Genomic DNA, 25310 nt, shown 5'->3' on the forward strand with positions numbered 1-25310 from the left:
TAGTCCCAGAAACTTTGAAGCTTTGTGACCCTGGTCTAGCCACTTAGAGTGTCTGCTTCAGTTTCTTCAGATATAAAATGGGGATAATAATGGCATCTATTTTGGATGAGTATGAGTATCAAATTAGATAATAATTAAAAGTGCTTAATAGTACATGGCACAGAGTAGACAATATATAAATGTTAGATATTACTGTTGTCATTGTTTATTCTTATTTTATTTAACTCTCTGCCACCACTCTAATCTATTATATATATATTTCTGACAAATCAATTGTTCTAGAGTGAAAGTCTGACCATGTCATGTTTCTAGATTAAATTAACTCCACCGGATCCCTATTCCTTTTAGAATGATATACAAACTCCTCTATTTCATGTCAAGTTCTTCACATTCTGTTCTTCTATTTCAAGGAATATATGCATAATATTGATATTCTTTGGTGTTATATAGGGAAAATTATATATTACTCTCAAACTATTCAATTCCACAGAAGCATAGTTTTGCAAAGTGCAAAGTGCAAAGAAACACTTTCTTTGAATTTTCAACCACTTTTTAGTGGTGTGATTTTTATCACAGTCAATAAGTTAACTTTCTATCTTTGTAGTCCTCTTCCACATTAATCCCTTCTATATACTTTTTGGTCCATTCACACTGACCTACTTGCAGTTCTTCACACAACATGCTCCATCTCCCATTTCTCCGTTTGTAGTGGCTTACTCCACAGGTGGAATATTCTGCTTCCTAACCTGTACTTCTTAGTGTTCTTGACTTCTTTTAAGATTCAACTTAGGAATCACTTCCTGCAGGGAATACTTTCCAGTTGCTAGATCCTTCCCTTTTAAGTCTACTTTCATCTAGTCTATATACATTTTGCATGTACATAGCTATCAAAATGTTTACCTTTGTGTCTCCAAGGCTTAGTAGAGTTCCTAACATATACTAAGCACTTAACAAATAATTGTTGATTGTAACATCTAGTAAGTGACTGCAATAATTCAAAGTGATCTTTCCTATTCATCTGCAGCACTATTTTTATGGAACTGAATAATTTGGGACTATTATGATTTTCCAAGCATAACACCAAGGAATATACTCACTATCCATGTGTTCCTTAGGAATACAAAGAATCTTCATGCAGAAGAAATACAAAGCATTTCTTCCTTCCATTGCCTCTCATCTCCCTCTTTTCAATACAAAGTTTTATACCAAAGGATCCTCCATAGCTGTATACAGCCATAGCTCTATCCTGATGAAACTATGATATCCAGGAGAAAGATTATTCATGGCCTAAAAAGTATTCAAATAATTTAATCTGCTCAAAATAAAAAGCACATGTTGCCTCAATAATTAATTATACTCCTCTTCTTCCAAATAATAAGGTGATCAGATCTTACTGCTATTTTGTTTTCTCTGTAGCTTATTTTCAAATTTTTGATGTTAGCATCAAACTCTGTATTCCTTACAGATAAGTAAGGAAACACAAACTATAGCTGTGTCTATACAATTCCACAGAATCTTGAAAAAGCAGCTCTTATGTCCATTTCAGTTTGTCTTGTTATTTCTGACTAGCAGTTGGTTTTTCTTTTCTTTTACAAAAATTATTTAAAGCTACTTTGTCATTAAATAGATACAGTTATATGAAAAAAAGACCCTAGTGTCTTCTATGTGAGGCTAGATTTCTCTTAGGCAGAATCAATGTAAATTGTTTTAGGTTCATTCATTTTACAGAATCTGTAAAATTTATATCAGCCCTTGGGGGAAAAGAGTAGATCAAAAAATAACACAAAGAAAAGAAAAAATATCCTATTAGAGTAACAATATATTTTTGTAAAGTTAAAAAATTCTTACCTTATCTCCCAAATCTGAGATTTCTGATTTCCCATTATGACTACACTACCAAAATGTCTTTCCTAAAATTTTAAATTCTGAGGATAATTAGGTGTCATTTCTGGTCATAAATTAATAGTTTGACTGCAATAAAGTTACTCATTTTTATTTGTTTTGGATTTGCTCTAGGAGGATCAGTCAATTGCATGCTCATTTGCCATTGGCAATATGAGATTCGCCCTACATAAAGAAATGTTGGTTATCAGATTAATGATAGTCTTCAAAGGAAGTTTTCCATCTATTCAGTAATAATATTTAGTAATTATTAGGACATTTTCATCAAAACACTGGTTGGGCAGTGAAACCTACTACCTGTGCAGTGTGAGATATTTCTACAATTGCATTCTTAATAGCTCTTAGTTGAAGAATATATCACCTGAAAGACATATAGCACTAATCAAAATTATGTAGGACTACAACTACATGGAAGTTGGAAGTTAGATAGGAAGAGATTCTGAAAATGTTGAAATTTATCTCCAGAATCAGACAGCAATAAGAATAAGTAGATTTTAAACTGCAACCAATATAACACTTTTGTGAGTCTAATATATCTCAAAATTTTGCGCAAACTCATATAAAAATCGATGGTAAAATAAAAGTTAATCATGACTACTGTTTTTTAACACATAATTTTATTGGTAATATCTGAAAGAATATTTCCCTATTTGACATTGGAGGAGGGGGAAATATTAAATATAAAGCAATATTTATTAGATTCCTGCAATTTTTTAAGAATGGAGTAAAATAAATTAAATGGATCAAATATAAAAATATCATATAATACAAGCCATGAACAGTTAGGTCTTAAATTAGTTTAATCCTTTTTCTCTTCTGGTACAAAGGAAATATGAATGTTATGTATCAAATGAGGTGACATGAAAAGCAGTTTACAAGCTATAATGAGTTATATAAATACTAGCCATTATCATCATCATCATCATCATCATCAGTATGTCTGAATGGTAGACATGTTTAACATCATTATAAAATATGCAAATATGTTTGTACATATACATACAATTTATAAATATATACTCATTCATTGCACAATATTTATTAAATCTATACTGCTATAATGAACTAGCTAGAATGGGGAAAATATAAAAATAAAGAATATATGGTATCTAAGAACATACATTATGAAAAGAGAAGGGCCAACAGCCTACTTCATAAAGCAAAGAATATAGGGATGAAATTATGCTAGAAGCTACTGTGATGATGAGCTGAGCAAGACAAAATGAGGTTTAAATAAGAGGTATAAAATGGTAATAGTTATACTGCAATGATGAAAATTTGCTCAAACAGAATTAATGTCTTTTTTTCTTTCTGTAACCAAAAATGAAACCCTTCAAAAACAAATCCATAGTTGGAAGGGAGAATCACAGAGAAGAAAAAGAAAGCATAGGCTGTCTGAAGTCCCTTTAGATTTCAACTCATGGGACACCTTCTAAATGAAGATTTCCCAAATCCCTCAGTTGTCAGTGCTATTTCACTCTTCAATTTTCATTAAGGGAATTTTGTGCAGATTATGTTCCCACTTGTTGAGACTTTTTTTCTTGGTACCCATAGCAACTGAAATACCGTGCATATATTAGATGTTCATATAGTAGACATATATTAAATATTACTTTAATTTTATTGAAAGGATATGGCTATATTTTTGTGTATACATATATATATATATTTACATACATATATATATATATAATACAAAAGATAGTACCAGCAAAATGAGGAGGACTAGAAACAAATGATATATTTATGCATGTTTTTATCTCCTAATAGACTCTACTTTCCTCCTGGAAAGTTTTGAACAAGACCTTGCTTAGCATAGACCCTTTACCAGTCTTAATAAGTATCATTTGTAAATTGTTGAATACTAATTGATAATGCAAACTTGCTAATACAGAATGGTCTTGAATTTCAAGTTGAAAGAGTCTACCTACTTGTTGATCCAATGTTTAAGAAACATAATTACTTAAGTGTCTTGGAATTGCAAAGTAAAAAAAAATTAAACCATTTATTAAGAAAAAATATAAAAAAGATAAAATTTACTAAACATAACAGGAATTCTCCCTCCTACTAACCATATTTTCTCATATTGTAGTCCTGTATCTGGTGCATATTGTATGTCCAGTGGCATTCTCATTTGCAATGAGGAAACTTCTAGGGAGGAGATGTAGGACAAATATTCATTTCTATCCATCAGTGTCCCTACAGAGCTTTTCCTGCTCTTCCTGGTAGTGTGTTTGCATAATTCAGAAAAAAACCAACATCCTAATATATAAATTCCTGAAACGTTAAGATTAATAGTAGCCACACTCCAACACTATCTCAAATCTCTTTACTCCTTTTCACCCAGGCATAGAGACTAACAGTCATATTACATATTCTTTCACTCTTACACCCCTAAACTCTGTATCAGTATAGACACTAAGGCCTCTGTCCACATTTCATCTTCTACACGCTTGGTAAGTCAATTTCTAGTGTCAAATACAAAACCAATTATTGGTATCTCAAACCACTCTCATAAAGGTTTCTGTGCAATTATGAATAAATGTGACTCCTTAAGTTCAGTTATTCCTCAGTTTTTAGCAAAATCATTGTATGCATTATTTGAACATTTTCTTGAAACAACAAAAGATGATTAAAAATAATTGTGGAGAAGATTTATAGTCCTAGAAAACCAAAAGAAGTCTCTGGATAATAGAGAGCGATTTACTTTAGGCTCTTAGTAGTAAATTTAACAAAAAAAGGTTGATTTTAATGTATGTATAAATTGATGAATTAATAAATGATCAAACATCTGTATATAATTGCAATAAAATTTTTAATTGAAAATTTCCCCCAAATACGCCTTCTCCTGGGAAGTTATGCAAGTATCTTTTATGTGTATAGTCTTTTAGGATAAAGGAGAAAATTTAATTTCTCTTTTTAAATGAAAACCAATTAAACTAAGAATAAATCATTGAAGTTTAAAAAAAATAGTGTGCAAGGAAAAACATATACATAAATATTTATAATATTAAAAAGAGCTTGATCCTTCATTTTCTTCTCTACCAAAAATTTTATTGCTCTTGGAAATATTGGGGGTAAATTGCCACCTGTTCCATTTATTTAGCATTGTTCTTTCTTTCTATCTATCTATCTATCTATCTATTTATCTATCTATCTATCTATATATCAAGGCAGTGATTGTAAACTGAAAAGAAGGTTCATGAAAATGCATTATTGGATATGTGAAAAATGTCCTCATATACATTTTGTCAGAATAATATCATTTATTATGAAGTGCATATGATATATTAATAAAAGCAGGTACTACCTCTTACTTGGAAAGATTCTCTAGAAACCCTGACAAACTCTTTTAGAGGTGTATATCTTCTTTCTGATTGGTCTGATAGTTTGTCCTTTGAACCTCCCCTGGTAGTTCCAGATGGTAGATATTTTGAAAGAGAATGTAGAAATAGAGATCTCAGCTCATCCCCCAATAATTTAAAATGGGAAGGGGAATTGAAAGGCTACTCTTCAGTTTCCCCATAAAATTTATTTTATATTTATTCACTTTCCCCATATAATTTCTATTGTGTTCTTTTCATATTATTTTATCCCAAGAAAGCAATTAGAATAGCCAGTTCTATTTCCCTGGTTATAATGAAATATCAGTGTTTGATAAGATGGTTCCATTTCTGAGTATAAATATATAATATATATTTATATGTGCATAAAAATAGATATATACATATATATCAGCTGTAAATTTCTTTTAACAATTAAATCGATAAGTTTCTCTCAATATGTTGATTCCTTATATAGACATCAAGAAAATCCAATCATTTTTCAAATAAGTCAATGAATCTGTAATGTTATCATATTAACTTGGTAAGTAATTAGTTCTTCTAAGTGGAATCAGTAAATTTTAAGACCTTGTGTAATATGGTGGCTAGAATCCTGAACTCAGAGTCAGGAAGAACTGGATTAAGCCCTTTCTCTAAGAGTTGTTACCTTTGTGACCCTCAGAAAGTCACTTAAGCTCAGCATGTCATAGGCAACTCCCTTGAATTTTCCTAGAAATCCATAGGTAATTATTGAGAAATATTCTCTGAGGTGACAAAATCATAGATTGTTTGAATATTCATGTATTCAAGGAATTTTTTGAAGTTTTATATATGAACTATCTTACCTTAAAAGCTGTTTCTTTAGATGTATATCTATATCCATATTTAAATAACTTATAATATATAGAGTATAAAGGAATATATCCAGAAAACTAAACTTTTAAAAATGTGTTTGGTTTTCATATTGTATCAGACATACTTAGAGATTGATCTGATCAATCAGAAATATTTAAATTAGAAAGTTTTTAAAAGAAAAAAATTATTACTTTTTATTTGTCTGTTTTTTTTTTTTATTTCAATTTTCTCAGTTGGAGGACAAGTACATTTTCTCCCCTGTTGCATTAATTACCAATATTACATCAACCTGAGCTGCTATGGATGCTTTCAGGTGTTTCTCCACAGTAGTGTGTGAATTTTCTATTTATAAAATGGTTTCCCTTCAAGAACTATACACTAGGTTAATGACACCAAGGCAGATGGCAATAACAGGTTGAAAATCTCAAGGCCTTCCCAAATGTCTCTTAAATCTATTTATTTTAGGAAGCCTACCTCTATTTTCTTTCAAGTGAAGGACATTTCTTTTAACACTAACAGCAAGAGTGAAACTATGCATTTTCATTAAATTAAATGTGTCACTTGATGGCCTGGTTGGACTGCATAGATTCTAATCTATTTTAAGACTAAAAGGGGAATTTATGTTCTTTCTTTTGAGAAAAATGTGCTGGGGATTTTGGTGCTGGGGATTGAGTGCAATGAATTATATGTGGCTATGAGATGGAATGAATGCATTAAGACTTCCTCTGAGGAGTCATGTTTTATATCCTTAGTAAGAATAGAAGTATTTTTCCCTTAAATGTGCTAAGTGTGGTCTCTTTAAGCTAAATGACACCACATCTTTAGTTTTTATACTATTAAGAAATGCTAGAATAGCCTACTGAAGGAAATTGTTAATGATAGAGGCATAAAACATAATTTTAAACAGAAATAAAAAATGAAAAACCCAAATGGAATATATTTGCAATAAGATATTTATAATTATTTTTAGTCATAAAGTGATATTCTATAAGCTGAGAAGCTTTATAATGTGGTAGGAAAAGGATTGTGGAAAGAAAGGAAATGGATTTGTATCCTGATTGCTCTTTATGAGTTGTACAAATTCAGACAAGTTACAATGTTTTGATAATCCAGGAAATTCACTAAGATTCTAAGTTGCAAGACTATTTGCTGTTCTGTATTGGTAGACCCTCTCCTTACCCCATCTGCTTCAAAGTTGTTTGACATTTTAATAAGTTATATACATATATGTATATATGTGTATTATATAATAGAATAAAAACATGCATTGCTATGCATCTTGCAAATTTTGTAAGGTTATATATTATTATTAATATTTTCCTTAAAAAGAAATTTGCATGGGGAACTATTTTATTCTAGGCCTCAGCTACCCCTTCCCTTTAATTCCATCCCTTCCAGTACCCTTCAGCTACTTTTCTTTCATTATTTATTTCCTCCAAGAACCTCATTTTGAAGGGCCAAGACCTGTCACACTTCACTCACTGGGTTGATGGTTCAAAGGACTTCTCTTTCCACAACTATAGTCCTTTTCTCCCATTGGTGATTTCTTCCTTGACTTCCACTTTGAGGAAGGTCCCCAACCAACCTTTCTTCATTCTCCAGACTTCCACACTATACTCTCCCTCCCTTAATTTTTCAGCTCCCTTTTTTGTGCTATCTTCTCCCATTAGAACATAAACTCCTTGGAGGTAAGATCTATATTTCTTTTTGCTCATATTTATATCCTTTACATTTAACAGATTTTTGTGAAACATAGTAAGAGATGAATAAGTGCTTATTGTTACATTATAATAGAACATATATTTGACTGGAAAATGAGCAAACATAAATTTTATGCTTCTATTTCTTTTAAAAATATGGTAGATATAAATGTCATTTTGGCTTCATCTAAGTCTCATTTTAATTCTCCTTTTATGTTTTTCTGTGTGATATATGAATATATGTCACATGCAACAACATGTGAATCTGAATTACTTGAAAGAAATATATATGTACACATACATATATATTATTTGACAATTTCCATATATCTTGAGTTGTATTTGGGAGACACAAAGAAATTATCTAGTCAACAAAGGAAGTAAAGTTTCTTATTATTGGAAGTGCCAATGATTAATAGAATCACTGAAGTTTTCATGTATTAAAATATATCTAGAAATTAAAAACATAAAATGCAAATCCTATCCACTTCCACAATTTAAATGAAATAATACTCTAAAATACTAGATTTTTTCATATTCCATATAGATCATATTCTACATATTAAAAAAGTCAGGTGGATTTAAAGCATATCAAAGATATGAATAGGAAGACTGAATTTGAAGTGGATCAGCTAAACATCAGAGAACATAAGGTCAGTTACCTTCTTTCAGGGTAGTTTACAGATTGCTTTTATTGGGAAATTGTAGCTATTACTTGTAGCACTTGAGTTAATTGCTAAATTTGTAATTTTATAAACATACTGATGGCCAAAGCCTTCTGGTAAGACACCTGTTTATAAAAATTCTAAAATGACCTATGACTTACTGTTTAGAGTAATGCTGCTGACAAAAATATATGGAGTGCAGGGGGTAGAGGAGATAGAGTAGAAACAAGCTTGAATTATTTTCTTATTTTTTGATGGATTGAAGTAATTTTGCTCTGTTTATCAGGCCATATTCTTCAAGGTAAGTGACTACTGCCTAGCTGTAAAAACCTGCTTTTGGCTTGGTTTATTATATACTATATGATTAGTTCTTCTAAATTAATATATGCTATAATTCACTACTGCATAGATACTGCACAGAAAGCTTGTTATCAAATTAGTTCTACTGTCTATTAAAAGCACTTCATTCACTGGAACACTTTTTAAAATTAAAGTGTTCAACCTTAAACTTCAAATGTTCAATAGAAGAAATCCCAGCCAATCTTTTCAGTCCAGTGTTGTTGGTGGTGGTAGTGGTATTGGTGGTTTGGTAATAACAGTGGAAAGATGGAGAAGAACAGAAGAGGCTAAATTTGGAGAGAAGTAGGTAGAGGTTTGGTTTGGTTAACAAGTTTGGTGAACAGAAAAAGGCAACTCTTTTATAAATTCATCTCCTTTGTATTCTCATTACCGTGATATCTAATAAAGGTCACCACTAGGAAGAACTAGATGACTGTGAAAACTTGAGAATAAATCTTCTTACACAAGTTTCTTTCTTCTCTAAAATATTATTAATTTTGCTGCCAGATGTGTTTTCTCTGATCCTATTTATCCTCTGCCCAAAACAATCTAGTAACTATCATCTATTCTATTAAGTAAAATTCTTTAGTCTAGCATTCAAGACTCTGTATAATCATGCACCATGTCACCTTCTCAACATACTTTTCATAGTGATATCCTCCATGTATTCTATAATCTGGGCCAAATAGATTATTACTGTGTCCTACCTTGAACTCTCTTGCTTCTGTGCTTCTGCTGATGATGCCTCCTTTCAACAACTACCATTTATGTTCCATAGTTGGAAAGAATCTAGAAGTCATCTATACCCATTCTTTTTTAAAACAATCCAAGCTTTCCTACTTTCTAATCTTGGGTAAATTTTTACACCTCTAGTATTCTTTCTTCTTTCATCTTCTAGTCTTCTTTCATCTCTCTAATCTTTATTTGTAAAATGCTATGGTCATACCAAATGATTGTTAGTTTCCTTTTCAATCTAATGGCTGTGATTTTAGAATCCTAAAACATGTATAAAAAATAATTCTTCAATTTCTGAATCAAAATTTTTACTATTTATTCTGTTAAACAAAATAGGAGAGGCAGGTGGCTTTTAAAATAAGAAATATTATACCCTAGATCATGTAAATTTCAGAAGAATGAATACGTTCTAAAGTATTGATGCATTATGATTTTAATGTCAAGAAAGCAATCAATATACCACGGATGATGAGTAGCAGTGTGAGGTAGTAGAGAGTTGTCTTTAGAGCCAGAAAAACTGGGATTCAAGTTTCTGTTACATATTGTCCTGTTACCATACATAGGCAAATTACTCCACCTTTCAATATATGAGGTAGAAGGAGCCAAACTCTTGGCCATTATCAGCGGTCTAAACCAGATTAAAATGTAATTGGGAAATACTTAGCAAAGGTAAATAAAAATAATTGTAAATCAACTAATGTTAATATGTGTTTTTATTTTCTCTCTCTTTTTTTTAAACCCTTACATTCTGTCTTGGAATCACTACTGAGTATTGGTTCCAAGGCAGAAGAGTGTTATCGGCTAGGCAATGAGGGTCAAATGACTTCCCCAAGGTCACACAGCTGGGAAGTGTCTGAGGCTACATTTGAACCCAGGACCTCCAGTCTCTAGGTCTGGCTTTCAATCCACTGAGCTACCAACTGCCCCCTAATATGTGGTTTTCTAAGTAAATAATGTGACCTTCAGGGATCCTTATGTACTCCTTTATTCCTATTTGATTTCAACATCTTCAAACAATTAAGGTAAGTAGCAGAGTCTGACAGAAATATTAAAGTTTTCATAGCCTGAAGTTTTCTATTCCAATGAAGTAAGATATTCAGGCTCTATATTTCTTATGAACAACAGTGGAAGAAAATTTAGGAAAACCTTGATCTTAAATTGCATAAACTGACAGAGTGGGAGTCACCGTTTATATTTATCACTATTATATTTTAAAAGCAAAATGTTCCTTTGAATAGATATCCTCCTACCTCTGCATGTCGGTAAAGGGCTGCTCCACTGGCCATTGCTTCGACACTGGGCTCTTGCTGCACCCTGAAGGAGATAACCTGTGCTACAGGTGAAGTTTACTACATCATTCAAGTTGAATTCACTGCCATTTGTCAATCCATGAGCAGGGTTCCCAGGATGTCCACAAGTGATTGCTATGGGAGAGCACATAATCTATGAAATAGCAACTCACTCAAATGATTCAGTCAATCAGAGAGGTAGCTTGATAAACTTGACTGGGATCTGTACTTGCAGTCAGGAAGAGGTGAGTTCAAATTCTACTTCAGATGTTTACTAGCACTATGACCTTAGATAAACTGTCACTAGGTGACAAATGTATACAGTTGATGATTCATTTTTTTCTTATGGTAGGAGAGCCAATACATAACAAAATTGTTTTCACTTTAAACTGAATGGGTAATACAAATAATGACCTTTTAAAATTCTTTCACAGTTAATTATATTTTGGATATTTCCAACTATAGCTCATTTTGGTTCATTCTATAACAGAGGCTCATTTATACTGGTCATATGTCTCTTTTCAACTCATGTGGAAAATGTATAGTGGTACTTTGAAAACTCAATTTGCAAAATGATTTATATATAAAATTAAGAATTACAGGATTCATTGAAAATAATATTTTCTTTCTAAAAGTATAATTTTTTTTGATTATTTCTATATTAGGTCATTGGAGAATTCAGAGAACTATCAATATTCATGATGTAAAAATGAAGATTTCAAAAAAAAAAGACACCTAGATTTAGATTATTTCACTTTTCAACAATCATATTCTAGTCAGTTAAAGTTAACCACAATTTATTCATTTCTCTTGGCATATGATGATTCTCTCTCAAGCCTTACATTTTGAACTTGTTAAATTCACACCTATATGCCCTAACAATATGACCATATGTCTATATATCTACATTTTGTGTACAAACATGCACATAAACATACATATTCACTGTGTTTTAATTTTGTTTAGAAACCTATTAGAAAGGTAAAAATTTTCATGTTTACCTTGGGGGGATGAATACAGTCTAACAAAGGATAATATTTGAGTATTGATCTAGGTTTAAGACAATATAGTTGGTTTTTACTTATGAACTGTCCATTTTGTTTTAGCCTCTGTTGCCTTGATGGGACATAGGGAACAAAGTAAAACCCAAATTATAAGAGAGGGAAAAAGCATACCAACAAGTTATGAAATCTATAAAAGATAATATACTGGAGAATGACTGAGAATTTACATTCAAGTAATTGACTTTTTCCACCATACTTATTTTAAGATGATGCCTTTAAAAATGAACTAAATGACACAATTTATTACAGAATCATTCTCAAAAAAGGGAGAAACAAAGATTCCCAAGTCTCCAATTCCTTCTTCTCTCTCCTGCCTATATAACATTCAGGAACATTTTATTTTCATGATTAAATACTTTGTTTTAGGAGCACTTTAAAAAAATTAACTACTTATGACTTCATGATGACATCTATATGAGAAAATCCTTACATCAATGCAGACCATATTCATTATAAATATTCTCATCTTGTGAGAATATTCTTTTGTGTTTACACAAATCCTCTGTGGAGAGTAACCTCATTTTGGAGCCTCCTGAATGTTATATATTATGAGCACACATGTATATACACAACACAGAATAACAAAGCCTGTAAAATTAAAAAAAAAACAACAACTTTCCAATGAGAATTGAGTTATAGTTTACTTACGAACACAAACAGGAGTCTGTCCAGACCACTTGTGATCCTGAAGGCATATCCTGACAGACGTTCCAACAAGCCTAAATCCAGGATTGCACTGATAGACCACAGTGTCACGATAACTGAAGCCATCTCCACTAATGTGGCCATTTACAATAGGATCTGGAGAACCACAGTGACCAGCTATAAGAAGATAAATGAAAATAAAAAGAAAAAAAGAAAATGACAGAATATTATTGGCTTTGCCTCCCTTAAAGTATTAAATCCATTATTTGTCTTATTTTATGGTATGGTCATGTGGTATATTCAGGGATAATGCTACACAGGTAGACTATGCAGGAAGCCTAGCCTCTCTCCATACACTACATTTTAGGAAGTAACAAACTAGGAGTCACTCCATTTCTCTTTAGTACTTCTCTATACCTAGAAACCTTGAATTTCCTTAAATATGTGAGCTTCTTTCTGAGGCACTCTTTCCTTTTTGTCTTTGTATCCTTAGGAAGTAACCCACTGTCTTGCACCCAGGAGGCATCTACTAAATACTAGTTGATGAACTAATTGATGGAAAACACACACACACACACACACTCACTCACCAAAGTCTCTTTATAGAAATAGATGAGATAGGTTGAGCTAATTTGTTCATTCCCTAAAATTAGATAGTTCTTCACTTCATTAAATAGGAGAGGGGGAAAAGATGAGTTAATTAATTTATAAACTGTGTAGAATTGTCAAGTCAAACTTAAAGATTAAATAATGAAGTGTTATACACTATCGAATACCTATTTTGTATTACTGATTTGTTTTCTCTTGGTGACTTTCACAGTTATCTATTTTATCCTTAGGTAAAATATTTCACTGTGCTCTATAGAATTGGGAGTTGGGGAGGGGGGAAGCTGGTTAGCTCAGTGGATTGAGAGCTAGGCCTAGAGATGGGAGGTCCTAGGTTCAAATCTGGCCTCAGACACTTCCCAGCTATGTGACCCTGGGCAAGTCACTTGACCCCCATTGCCTAGCCCTTACCACTCTTCTGCCTTGGAGCCAATACACAGTATTTTTTAATTTAAAAAGTTATTTTAATTAAATTAATTTAATTAATTTAATTAATTAATTAAAATTTTTAATAAAAAAAAAGAATTGGGAGTTGGAAGCTTCTTCAAAGACCATATATTTCAACCTTATCATAAAAATAGCTGATTTTAAAAATAACTTTTAAGGTTATAAAACACTTTATACATATAATCTCATTCGAATGTAGCAATTCCATCAGATTTTATAGATATTATTAACCCAAATAAATACAAAGAAACTAAGGGAGAGAGATTTAAAGTGATTATATTTGATTGTCTATAGTTATACAGCTAATGTCAGAGGTGATATGTCGACTAGGGTTCTCTCATTCAAAGTGCAGCCCTCTATCCACTGCCACTGTTCTCATCTATCTAAGAAAACTCTATAATTTGCTAACTAGGTCATCAAGCTTTGAATGAAAATATCTATTGAAAAGGGACTGACATGGCTCATTATGCTTTGGGACACCTCTAATTGTTAGAAAGTACAGTGTTACATACATATATTTACTTTTATATATTTATTTATATTTATAATATGTATTTATTATCTTTATAAATGTATATTTATAAATAAAGTATATGAAGTAAATGTATATATGAATATAGGTTTATATATGTAAATAAAGAATAAAAAGTATACTTATACATATATGTATATACACATATACATATACTTCAAGCCAGTATATTTAAAACAGAGATAAACTGTTTTTCAAATATTCTCCATAATACAAACTCTTTTAACTTGTACATCTTCTGGAGTTTCACTAGCACCTCAAACTCTATAGTTTTCACAAAATGAATACATTGTGATCTACTCCCAGCCCCCTTTTATCCCTAGACCCCAGTTATGACTCTTGAATTCTCAATTTCTGTTATATGCTGAAAAAACTTATCTTTTATCCACCCATTCTTAAAAATTCCAAGTCAGACTTCCTTACTTGACAAAGTTGCTAATTCTTAACTTTCTCCATAAATAGTTTTTCATCCATCTATTCTTTCCATTCCAACTACTGAATAAACTTTGTTCAATTTTGTCATTCCTCCAATGTACCCATCCTTTGTACCACTAAGAGATGAGGCATCTCCTTAACAATTTTTCAAAATACTCAAAGAGGGGACAGGTAAGTGGCTCAGTGGATTGAGAACAAGGCTTGGAGAAGGTTCATATCTGGCTTCAGGTATTTCCTAGCTGTGTGACCCTGGGCAAGTCACTTAACCCCCACTGCCTAGCCCTTACCAGGGTTTTAAAAATAAATTCAAAGAATCACATCATGATAGAACTTGAATGATGGAACATTATTGATCATCTAGTCAAACCTATAATCATAAAGATTTTTTGATGCTCTTTACTTTTTCTTTTACCAATGCCACTTTCCCTATTTCCCACCCCAGAAAATCCTCCTTTGTAACAATTTAGTATAGTTAACTAAAATACATCAACTTGAGCCATTTCTAAAAATGTATGCCTCATTTCATAACTCTAGTCTAATACCTCTCTGCCAAGAGAAACAAGACATGATTCCACATCAGTTTTCTGAATTCACAAGTAGTCTGTTCTGAAGTCATTAATGTTCTTTTAAAAGAGAAACAAAAAACTTTTCCTCTAATCCTCAAGTTTAATAGAGGCCTTAACATGCAGAAGACATCATTTTCCCATCCCTCAGGGTCGTCAGTGACCCCTTATTACCTCTAGCATGAAATATAAAATCCTCAATCTATTATTTAAAGCCTTCAGCAATTTAGCTCTCGTTTACTTCTGTTACTTTATATTCCTTCCTTTTCTTTATTTTCTCTTTTAGGCAAGCCAGTCTAGCAATATCTCTTGCCTCTATGCCTTTCTTCAGGCATGCTTCTCCATTTCTAGAATGTACTCTCTCCTCACTTCTATATCATAAAATCCCTTGTTTCTTGGAAGCATAGGATAAGTGTGATCTTTTTTTAACAAGGTCTTCCTGACTCTCCCAGTTCTTAATGTTCTCAAAATTACTTCATATCAATCTGTTTCTATATGTTTCATTTATCTTTCTTTGGATATGGCATATCCTTCAGGACAGGGAATTATTTGATTTTGCCTTTGAATCTCATGTATCTTACATATTATAGACTCAAAATGAAAGTTTATTTTTATCATACTGAAGATCATAAAAGGAACCTATTGTAGGATGGGAAGTAATAGATAAGTCTGAAAGACACACAGATCTTTAACTCTCCTTTTAATTTATACCCCAAAATGTCTTCTGTCTCCCTATCTCTATCTTTGTCTCGGTGTTTCTATCTCCCTCTTTGTTTTCTTTCTCTATTCTTTTTTCCCTTACTCTTTTTATCTCCATCCCTTTCTTCTCTCCTTCTCCACTTTGTGACAAGTTTTTCACAAGAGAGGAAATACAATAACATTTAATTTACAGGAATTTTCATGTACCTACTTTCTTTAGCATTATTGTTAAGTATCATAAAAAATAAGTATCATATTATCAATGAAAGCTAGAAATTTCCCCAAAATTTCACATGCTTATTATTTCTCAGGGAAAGATTTTTTTCCTTTCTTTTGAGCAAAACTGGCCACATATTTGTTGTGATTCATCTGAACAAGTCTTCTATTGCCCATTGTCTTAATGGACCTAGAATTAAAAAGTGCAGTGACCTTTAATAAATCTGGTGGAAGAATGAAAGAATTGCCTAGCACAGTAACTCTACTCAACAAATCTTTGAAAAATGAATGCCAGCTTTTATAAATGGTCTTTTTTAGTCAAAATAGTACACTGATCATTGAAACATTTTAAAGAAGTGTCTACTAATAATACACATTTCTCAGACATTCAAGATGAATAATGATAAGTGCTATTGAATTCTTTTAAAAAAAACTTTTCCCTTCTACCTTAAAATCATAAGTTCCAAGATAGAAAAGTGGTAAGATTTAGCTAATTGGGGGCTAAATGAACTTGCCCAGGGTCACATAGCTAGGAAGTGTCTGAGATCAGATTTGAACCTAGGTCCTTCTGACTCAAGATCTGGTACTCTATCTAAGCTACCTAACTGCTCTCAGTGCTAACAAATTCTGAATGTATTCTTTACTACCAAGAAAGAACTCACTGTGATATGAAAATGATGGTAAAACACGAAAAAATGACTATTTTGTAATTCATAACATTAACCATAGATTTGTGCAAAGAAGGGTAATATGAGGGGATACAGTAATTTGAGAACAAAGGTATAATTCTATGCCAAAAAGCTCGGTCAATTTGGGTCAAGAGATGAAAAGGTCTTGAAAACAAATTCTGTTTATATTATAAAAAACAATTCCAATGTAAAAGAAAAGAAGAAGCATTTCAAGAAACCAATAAGATTACTTGGGGAGTTCTCAGGTCCAGATTTTTAAAAAAATACACATAAAAGAAGGTGGGAGGGAAATATAAATGAAGGATAAAAATTAAAATGCCACAAACATTTGGATAACATCTAGAAATCAAAGTTTCTGAATAAAAATTAACTTATTGAAAAAGCTGCATACAGGAGAAAATGTTAGATTTATATTTATTCACATCTGGAGAAAGGAGAATAGTGGATTACCAGTTATGATTAATAGTTGGAAGAGAAATGATAGTGTTAATGGTTGAGAGAGAGAGATATTTAATTGATTCTTACTTTCCTTTCCATCATTTGGAAGAGAAAGCACAGCCAAATTTTTGTTTGCTTTTTTCAAAGATATAATCATTGTATCACATGGTTGAATTCACATGGAGGTAGGCCTTTCAATTTAAATAGTTCTTTAATGCAAAGATGAAACTGTATATTAATATAATATTTGTATTATAGATGGGATTTAGAGAGAGATTGGAATAACTTCCAATACTTTATGAGGAGTGGAAGTTGAAAAGTTTCAGAGGAGGAAGAAGACAGATTAGGGTGAATTAGAAAATTTTACATCACTCTCAATGTTGCCAAGATGCTTCTGACCAAAAGCCCCTCCAAAAAAAACCCCAAAACAAAAATAACTAAAACCCCAAAACAACTAACTCGTCTTATCGGGGTCAACACAAATATTTGTCTAGTGATGCTATAGAATATGGTATATCATTGTCTCTGGACAACCTGAATTTTAAGTCATTCAAAAGGTAATGGAAAGGTATATGTTTGATAAAGACTGCTGCATATTACCAAGGATGATTTATATAAGATCAAGAAAAGAAAGTGAACTGACTAGGTATTAAGAGCAAGGAGAAACAGAAGGATAATCCAAGTGCTTAGAATCTATGCTGAGGAAGGCATCCAAAACATTAGACATAATTCTCTAAGGAAGATTTGTAGAAGGGCATAGAAAAGAATGGAACAGACTAAAGTGTCATAGGTCAGTTGCAAATTGTTTGTACTGATGAAATGGGTGTCCACATCAACAAGATAATGGCACCATTAAATTATCCAAGTACATGATAAAGTGAATCATTCTTATATTTTTGGTATCATTTGCATTATAGACATTGAATTATTTTTGAGAGCCAAATGTATGATGCTTGACAAACTCCTTTACATGTAAATTATATACTATATCTTTAGAAAATTTTTAAAATTCTCTATGGATTAAAATAGCACACATGTAACAAAATTTAACTAAAAGCACTTACCATATTCAAGTCATTTGGGAGATGAAGATAAAAAAATCTTAAAAATAAATAGGCCCTGGCACAGGTAAGGGTTTAAAAATAAATTTAAAAAAAGTTTTTCAAAAAAGGCCTTAACTGTAAGGAGCTTACACTCAAATGATCTAATATGTTGCCAGTATATATGACACTTAAAATTTATATTCTTTTGCAGAAGGTTATATATATATATATATATATATATATATATATATATATACATACATACACACATATGTGTGTATAATAGAGGAATTGATAATTTTTTAAAGAAGTATGCAGATTTAAGTTCAAATCTTCTGTGTTTTCTTTGTTTTTACAATATTTTTAGTGAGTGAGCCAATATTCACATCTTATTTAATGATTTTCCATGAGTTAACAGGTATCAATTAGTGCAAATTCCATTAAGAATGAGCAGAACCAAAAAGGAAGGCAAATCTATTAATTATAAAAATAGAGAAAAAACAAAACTTCCAAGTTTCAAAACCTAAAAAACAAGTTAATTCACATAAAATGGGCTTAAATCTCTGATGGGTACTACTCAATGACCCTGTATCCCAGGGTACTTAACTCTGATTGGTTTCGGCTCAAACAAAGCCCATTAAGTTCTTTATACTGGCAGTTCTAAAGACAAAAATATGCACATATAAGGAATCAAGGGACTTGCACTGCTTGAGAAGTGCCAATCAGAGAATTGTGCTATTTCTGCATTAAAAAAAAAATAGAATCTCAGAATGAGAAGTAACTGCATGTGGCCTATTTTACTCTCAGATCATTTAAGTTAATGGATTTAATGGTCTTCTATTAATCTGAACCTGGTAAAATAGCTCAGCCAAGAAGCCAAAAAATGAGAAACAGGGCACTAAAATAGTAAATTAATGTAATTGTCCGGTCTAACCAATTTAGGTACAAAATTCATTAAGGAGGTTGTTATTGTACTTTTTCATAAAATACATCTTTAACTGCCAAAGGAACTGCTGAATTTCTCTGCAGTTCAAGGGTGAATGAGCAATTGAATTATTTCTAGTTTTCTAGAGCTCAATAGCAATCTTACAATTAACATTCAACTGTCTCCATGATGAAAGTAGGTATTACTGAGCAATGGAGTGATATGCCTAATGGTATAGAAAGAATCACCTAGCCACCTTGAGCACCCTGTACTACCTTGAGAAAAGGTGGTTCTTTTGAAGTTGAGACTAGGTCATATAGGTATCATTTTTATCACCAAAGCAAACTAAAGAAAACACAATGTAAAAATATCTTCCTATTAAGAATTAGAATTATAGAATCCTGGAGTCGGAAGTCATCTCAAAGACCACCTAAATCAACTAGAACCTGAATATTCTGGAATTCACTGCAGCATCTCTGATCAAGGGCCATCAAATCTCTGTTTTTCTACCCCCAGTGATGGTGGCCTTGCTTCCCACAGAGGCAACGTATTCTACTTGAGGACCACTCTAATGTATAGAAATTTTGACTTTTTTTTTCCTTATGGTGTCCTAAAAATGCTATTCTATAGCTTCCATTCACCATTCACCTCCAATACCAAACAGAATATCAATATCATTATAGAAGGAGGAACAGGAGGAGGAGGAGAGAAGAAAAAAGAAATCAATAAACATTTATTGATTGCCTACTATGTATTAGACCCTGTGCTAAAACTGGGGATGCTAATAAAAGTAGAAAAAAGGAGTTAATGGAAGAGATAGCATATAAATATCTAAGTACAAACAAAGTATATAGAGGAGAATTTGTAAATAATCCACAGATGGAATTTTATCTGGGACCTGATGGAAGCCAGAAGGCAAAGAGGAGAAGGCAGGGCCCTCTAAGTTATGGAAGATACCCAGTAAATATACTCAGTCAGGAGATGACTTGTCCTTGGATCAAAGAGTATGCAGAGGTAGTAAAGTATATATGAAGCCTGGAAAGGTAAGAAGGAGCCAGACTGTTAAGATCTTTGAATTCCAAATAAACAATTTTATATTTGATCCTGAAGGTGATAGGGGGTGACTGGAGTTCGAGGGATGACCCATACGACCTTTGTTTACTTTGACATCTGAATGGAAGATGGCCTGGAATGGGGAGAGACTTGTGGCAGGCAAAGCAATCAGTAATATTGTGATAGTTCATTTTTAAAGTGATACATATCTGCACCAGGCTGGTGGCATTTATGTAACATTTTAAGATTTATAAAGTATTTTAAAGATATTATCATATTTTGTTTTAAAAAAAAACCTGTGAAATATGTACAGTAGTAAGGTTAGGCCTTCTCTGCATTACAATCTTTAAAATATTTGTATACAACTAGTGCATTCTATTCAATTCTCTGTCCTAGACTAAGTATTGGCAGCTTTTTAAAATGACTCTTTATATCATGGTCTTAATAATGATTCTAAATTAGACACTGACCATATATAGACTTCCTTTATTATATTATAATGCAATATAAAAAAATCATGTTATTTATCTTTTAAAAATATAAAACCAAGAAATGTGTATAATCTAAAAAATTTATTTTAGTGCAAATACAACTTACCTTGTTTTTGTTATTTTCATTGAAATATGTATACTGACTCTCCTAATAGAAAGCATATATTTTGAACATGGTAAATATTTAACTTTTGACATTTAGTTAATCAACAAGCACTTATGTGCCAAGAACTATGCTAAATCTAATAAACAAAGAAAGGAAAACAAATAGACTGTGAATTTAATGTATTTGCATTCTATTGGAGGAGATATGCAAATAACTAGGTATATGAGGTATATACAGAGCAGATAGAAGGTAATTGAAGATAGAAGGGTCCTAGCAGATGGGGTAATAAGGAAAATTTTTTTCAAGGTGAGAAGTGAGCTAGATTTTTAAAAATTCAGGAAACAAAGAGGCAAAGGTCAAAGGGCAGAGCATTCTTGGCATAGGAACCAACCATTGCAAAGGCACAGATAGAAGATCTGGACTGTTTTATTCAAATAAATGCAATGAGCCTATGTAACTGGACATTAGAGTTAATGGAAAGTGTAAATGTTTTTATATAGCCAACACCTAGTACATTTCCTGGATTGTAGAAGGCACTTACTAAATGTTTTCTGATTGAATGCTTTGCATATCTTACATTTGCATATAAATTAATAATTCACAACATTCTCATTCATATACTCTCATTTATTCTTCAAAATGTTCCTGTAAAATAGGCAAGGAATACCAAATTATCCACATTTTAAGGTTTATGCTGTGTCTTTTAAAAAAAAAGAGAGAACTCTCTGAGATGAAAGTAAAGAGGGAGTGCATTCTAGGAATTTAAGATGCCAGTGAAAAAGAACAGAGAAGTTGGATAGGAAGAGGAAATAGGAAAGCCATTAGAAGTGAATAAAAATGGGAGGCACATTGTCATATCTTATATGAAGGTATATATGAAGGGAAAAAATAATTGAGAGCAGTGTGTAAAATAGATTGAATTAGTGAAAGTCTATAGGCAAGAAGACCAAATAAGAAACCACTGAAATAATATAGATGACAAGTAACAAGGCCCTGCAATAGTGGCAACTATATGAGTAGAGAAAAGGTGAACAGTTAGAAAAGGTAGAAAGGTCAAGATTTGGTAAATGATTAAAGTGAAATGAGGGAGGGTAAAAAGTCAAAGATAATTCCTAAGCCTGGAAAAATGGAAAAATGGTCTGGCCTTAGGCAGAAAAAGGGAGCTGGTTTTCTAGTTCAAAGGACTATTTTTTCAGATGAAGAAATTGCATACCAGGAAGGGAAGTGATTTGCCCAGTTTTACCCAGGTAAGATGATAGAGCTGGGTCTAAAGTAATTTGTACCAATATTTTATGATGTTTCTTGGAGGTGTGAAGCTGCCTGGTCTAAGTTCACATTTTCATTGTAGTCTTTGTATTCAGGATATTTATGTATCTCAATGGAATCATATTTTTAAAAAATCTATAAAGCAAATATTTTGTTTCTTTTTTGTTGTGATTTTCAGTATTTATCACTGGGAACAGAATAATAGAAGTTGTAAACATATATGTGCTAGCAGGGAAATCAGAAATGGAGTATTTCTTTTTGAGCAATAATACTGTCCTCAGGCCAAGAATGGGGTCATCTGAAGAACAAAAATTCAATCGACAATTTTAAAACCTATGTGCTAATAATTAGAAACTAAATTCAAGATGCCTTTGCCTCATGTTTGTACAAAGCAAATCACTAAAAGGGTTGGTTACTGCTTTAAACACAAATGATTATATTTTCATCCGCATACCTATACCCATGACTTATGTATTAAATTGATAGAGTATGCAGCTCTTTTTTATCCTATAATGACAAGGTGAAGACTATTTTAGGAGAATAATGTTTGAAAGTCCAATTTCTCTCACAATGCCATAAGAGTTTTGCTACCTAGTGGTGGCAATTAACAACCACATTGAGGGGAAGAGTGCTGTCAGCTGCCAAATATGTGACAACAAAAGCCAACTGAGTCCATCTTTTAAGCAAGGTCCATGACTATATTTTCCTTTCCACCAAAGGAATGAAAAAAAAATGTGATAACACAGAAGAGTTTGAGGCAGTTTGGAATAATGCAAATAACTCCTAGAATGGGAATAAAAAAAGACAAACCAAAACATGAGTTTTAATTTCAACCCTTTCACTTCTAAGTATGTGGTGTATGTAAATGTTATTTATTTATTAATGGAGTGAGAGGGGCAGCTTATTTAATTTACTGGGATGTTGATGGAAACTGCTATGATGGTAAACCTGTCACTTATTTGCCATGAATGTTTTTTTTAAAAACCATAGAGATAGAATGGCCAGAGTTTGAGCCAAAGGACCCTCCGATTGAATACAAAAGCATTTTTGGGTGGTTTCCAGTAAAGGGTCAGCAAATCAATAAAGAAGGAGACCTGAACTTGGAGTCAGAAAACAGGTTCGAATCCTAGTTCAGCCAGACCTTGCGAATGATATACATGTTCATACATGTGTACATGTGTCTTCAAAGATCTTGCCTGTTCAGAAGTGCAAATATTGATTCATATGACTGTCAATGCATAGAAAATGAAGCAGTTTTGCATATAACTATTACTATTTTCTTAAAGGACTTTTTCATATAATTTGAAGTTTGCAATGACATTGGCTAATATATACACGCTATTCTGAGCCAGGCCTGATTCAAAACAATTTCCTGGTAATTTATACATAAAATTGGAACAAAAAGAGATATCCACAAGTCATTCAAAAATGAACAAAAGTAGATTTATTTAGCCATACTAAGAGAAGGATATTCAAAAAAGATATGCATTGAGGGCAGTGGATTCAACTGAGCAAAGCTCGCTTGCATGTGCCAATCATTGTTTTCCACCAATCAAACTTTGAAGAGCTCCTGGAGCTCTGTATGGCCTTTTTGTATTCAATTTACCAGAAAGTGATATCTACAGCTTGAGCTTATTGTTCTCTGACTAATCATGTCTAGAAGATTTTTAATACTTTTTTAGTAAAAACCAATCCGACATACATGGGGGAAGGAGTTAGGCACACATGGTTATGATGAGCAGAGAACAAAGTATATTCTATAGGGCAAAACAATTACCCCACACTTTAAGGTGATGTAAATATAGGTTCTTTGCTGATTGAAGTCTTTGCTTCCTTCTATGAATCAGGTTCAAACTAAAGTGAATATTCTCTTACCATATTTATTATTGCTCAGAAAACCTCCAACTAGTGGTGGACTAGAAAGATTTTGATACCTTTTCTTATACTGAAGTGAAATCTGAATCTCTCTAATTCAAAGTGTCCTTTTGGGTCAAGTAGAACAAACCTAATCTTTTCCCACATAATGCTACTTGAAAGCATGCCCTTTCCCTATGTTTTCTATCATCTAGGTTAAACATCTTCAGTTTTTATCCTTATGTGGCATAGTCATAAATCCTACCATCCCAATTGCTTTGCTTTGAATATATTCAAGTAATCAATAAACATCCCAGAATATGAGGTCCAGAGCTGAAGACAATGTTCTAATGTAGTTCAATCATGCTGGGGTTAAAAAGAACTGTAAACCTTAGTTAGTAAAGATAATATTTGAGAAGTAATTGTCCTTTTGTCCTGGAAGAGTATAATGATGACTCAAAGTAAACCAACAACTTACTAAATTAGCAGGATCTTTTTTTTTCCAAATGATTATCTTGCAATACTTTTCCATATTATGCATGTATGTGATAGTGGTTTTGGACTATGTGAAAGACATTTACCTAAATGAAAATTTATTTCCATTATGCTGATCATTGCAATACCTAGCTATAATTTAGAAGATCAATAATGAAGTACGCTATCCACAAAGGTGATAAACTAAAGCTGCTTAATGAGACAGATTTTTTGCATGAGTCCAGTTTGGTGGTGGTGTTATCATTATTACTCCCTAGATTTGTTACAAAGGTTTTGGTATTCTTTATTCTTTTATTATGTAGGGTGCTAAGAAGAAGAGAAATGAGATGTTTTTAAATGAAAAACTAAATTAAATTTTAAAACAAATGTTATATTGCATCTAATAATATGTAATTCAATTTTCTGGTTTGTTGAAATCTTTTTTCAAATTCTAAACCTTTCATCCAATATTGTAGTTCTCTTTCCAGTTACATTTTTGTATATTATATAAAATATGGTTGGATAATTTATAAAAATGATGAAGAGTATGGGACCAAAGAATGCACCATTAGAGGACTCCCTCCAAATTGATATTGATCCTTTAAGTTTAGTCATTGAAAAAGTTCCAGATACATGTCATTTTAGTATCATCTTCTCTACAGCTCTCTAGGTATTACATGAAGGGAGTGAGATGGTGCAGTGAATAGAGGGTAGGGACCAGTCAGGAAGACTTCATCTTCCTTAGGTCATATCTGGCCTCATATACTTACTAGCTCTAGTTAGAAAAGTCACTTAATTATGTTTTACTCAGTTTCTCATCTGCAAAATGAGCTAGAGAAGGGAGTGGTAAACCACTATAGCATCTTTGCCAAGAAAATCCCAAAAAGACTCAGGAGGAGTGGGACATGACTAAAAATACAAACTAAAAAACAACAGGTATCATATTGCTATGTCAT

General features: G+C 32.2%; 1 protein-coding gene across 2 annotated transcripts in view; it reads right to left on the reverse strand.

The window, feature by feature from the left end:
- Positions 1 to 25310, reverse strand: part of CSMD1 (CUB and Sushi multiple domains 1) — a 2624761-nt gene that overhangs the window by 92314 nt on the left and 2507137 nt on the right. For both annotated transcript variants that reach the window (XM_056823354.1, XM_007476228.3), the window contains exons 53-54: positions 12521 to 12694; positions 10770 to 10943 (exon numbers count right to left, since the gene is read on the reverse strand). In XM_056823354.1, the coding sequence (XP_056679332.1) occupies positions 10770 to 10943; positions 12521 to 12694 (348 nt within the window). The remainder of the gene's footprint in view (positions 1 to 10769; positions 10944 to 12520; positions 12695 to 25310) is intronic.

This window comes from Monodelphis domestica, chromosome 1, assembly GCF_027887165.1.
Source record: "Monodelphis domestica isolate mMonDom1 chromosome 1, mMonDom1.pri, whole genome shotgun sequence".
Lineage (NCBI taxonomy): Eukaryota > Metazoa > Chordata > Mammalia > Didelphimorphia > Didelphidae > Monodelphis > Monodelphis domestica.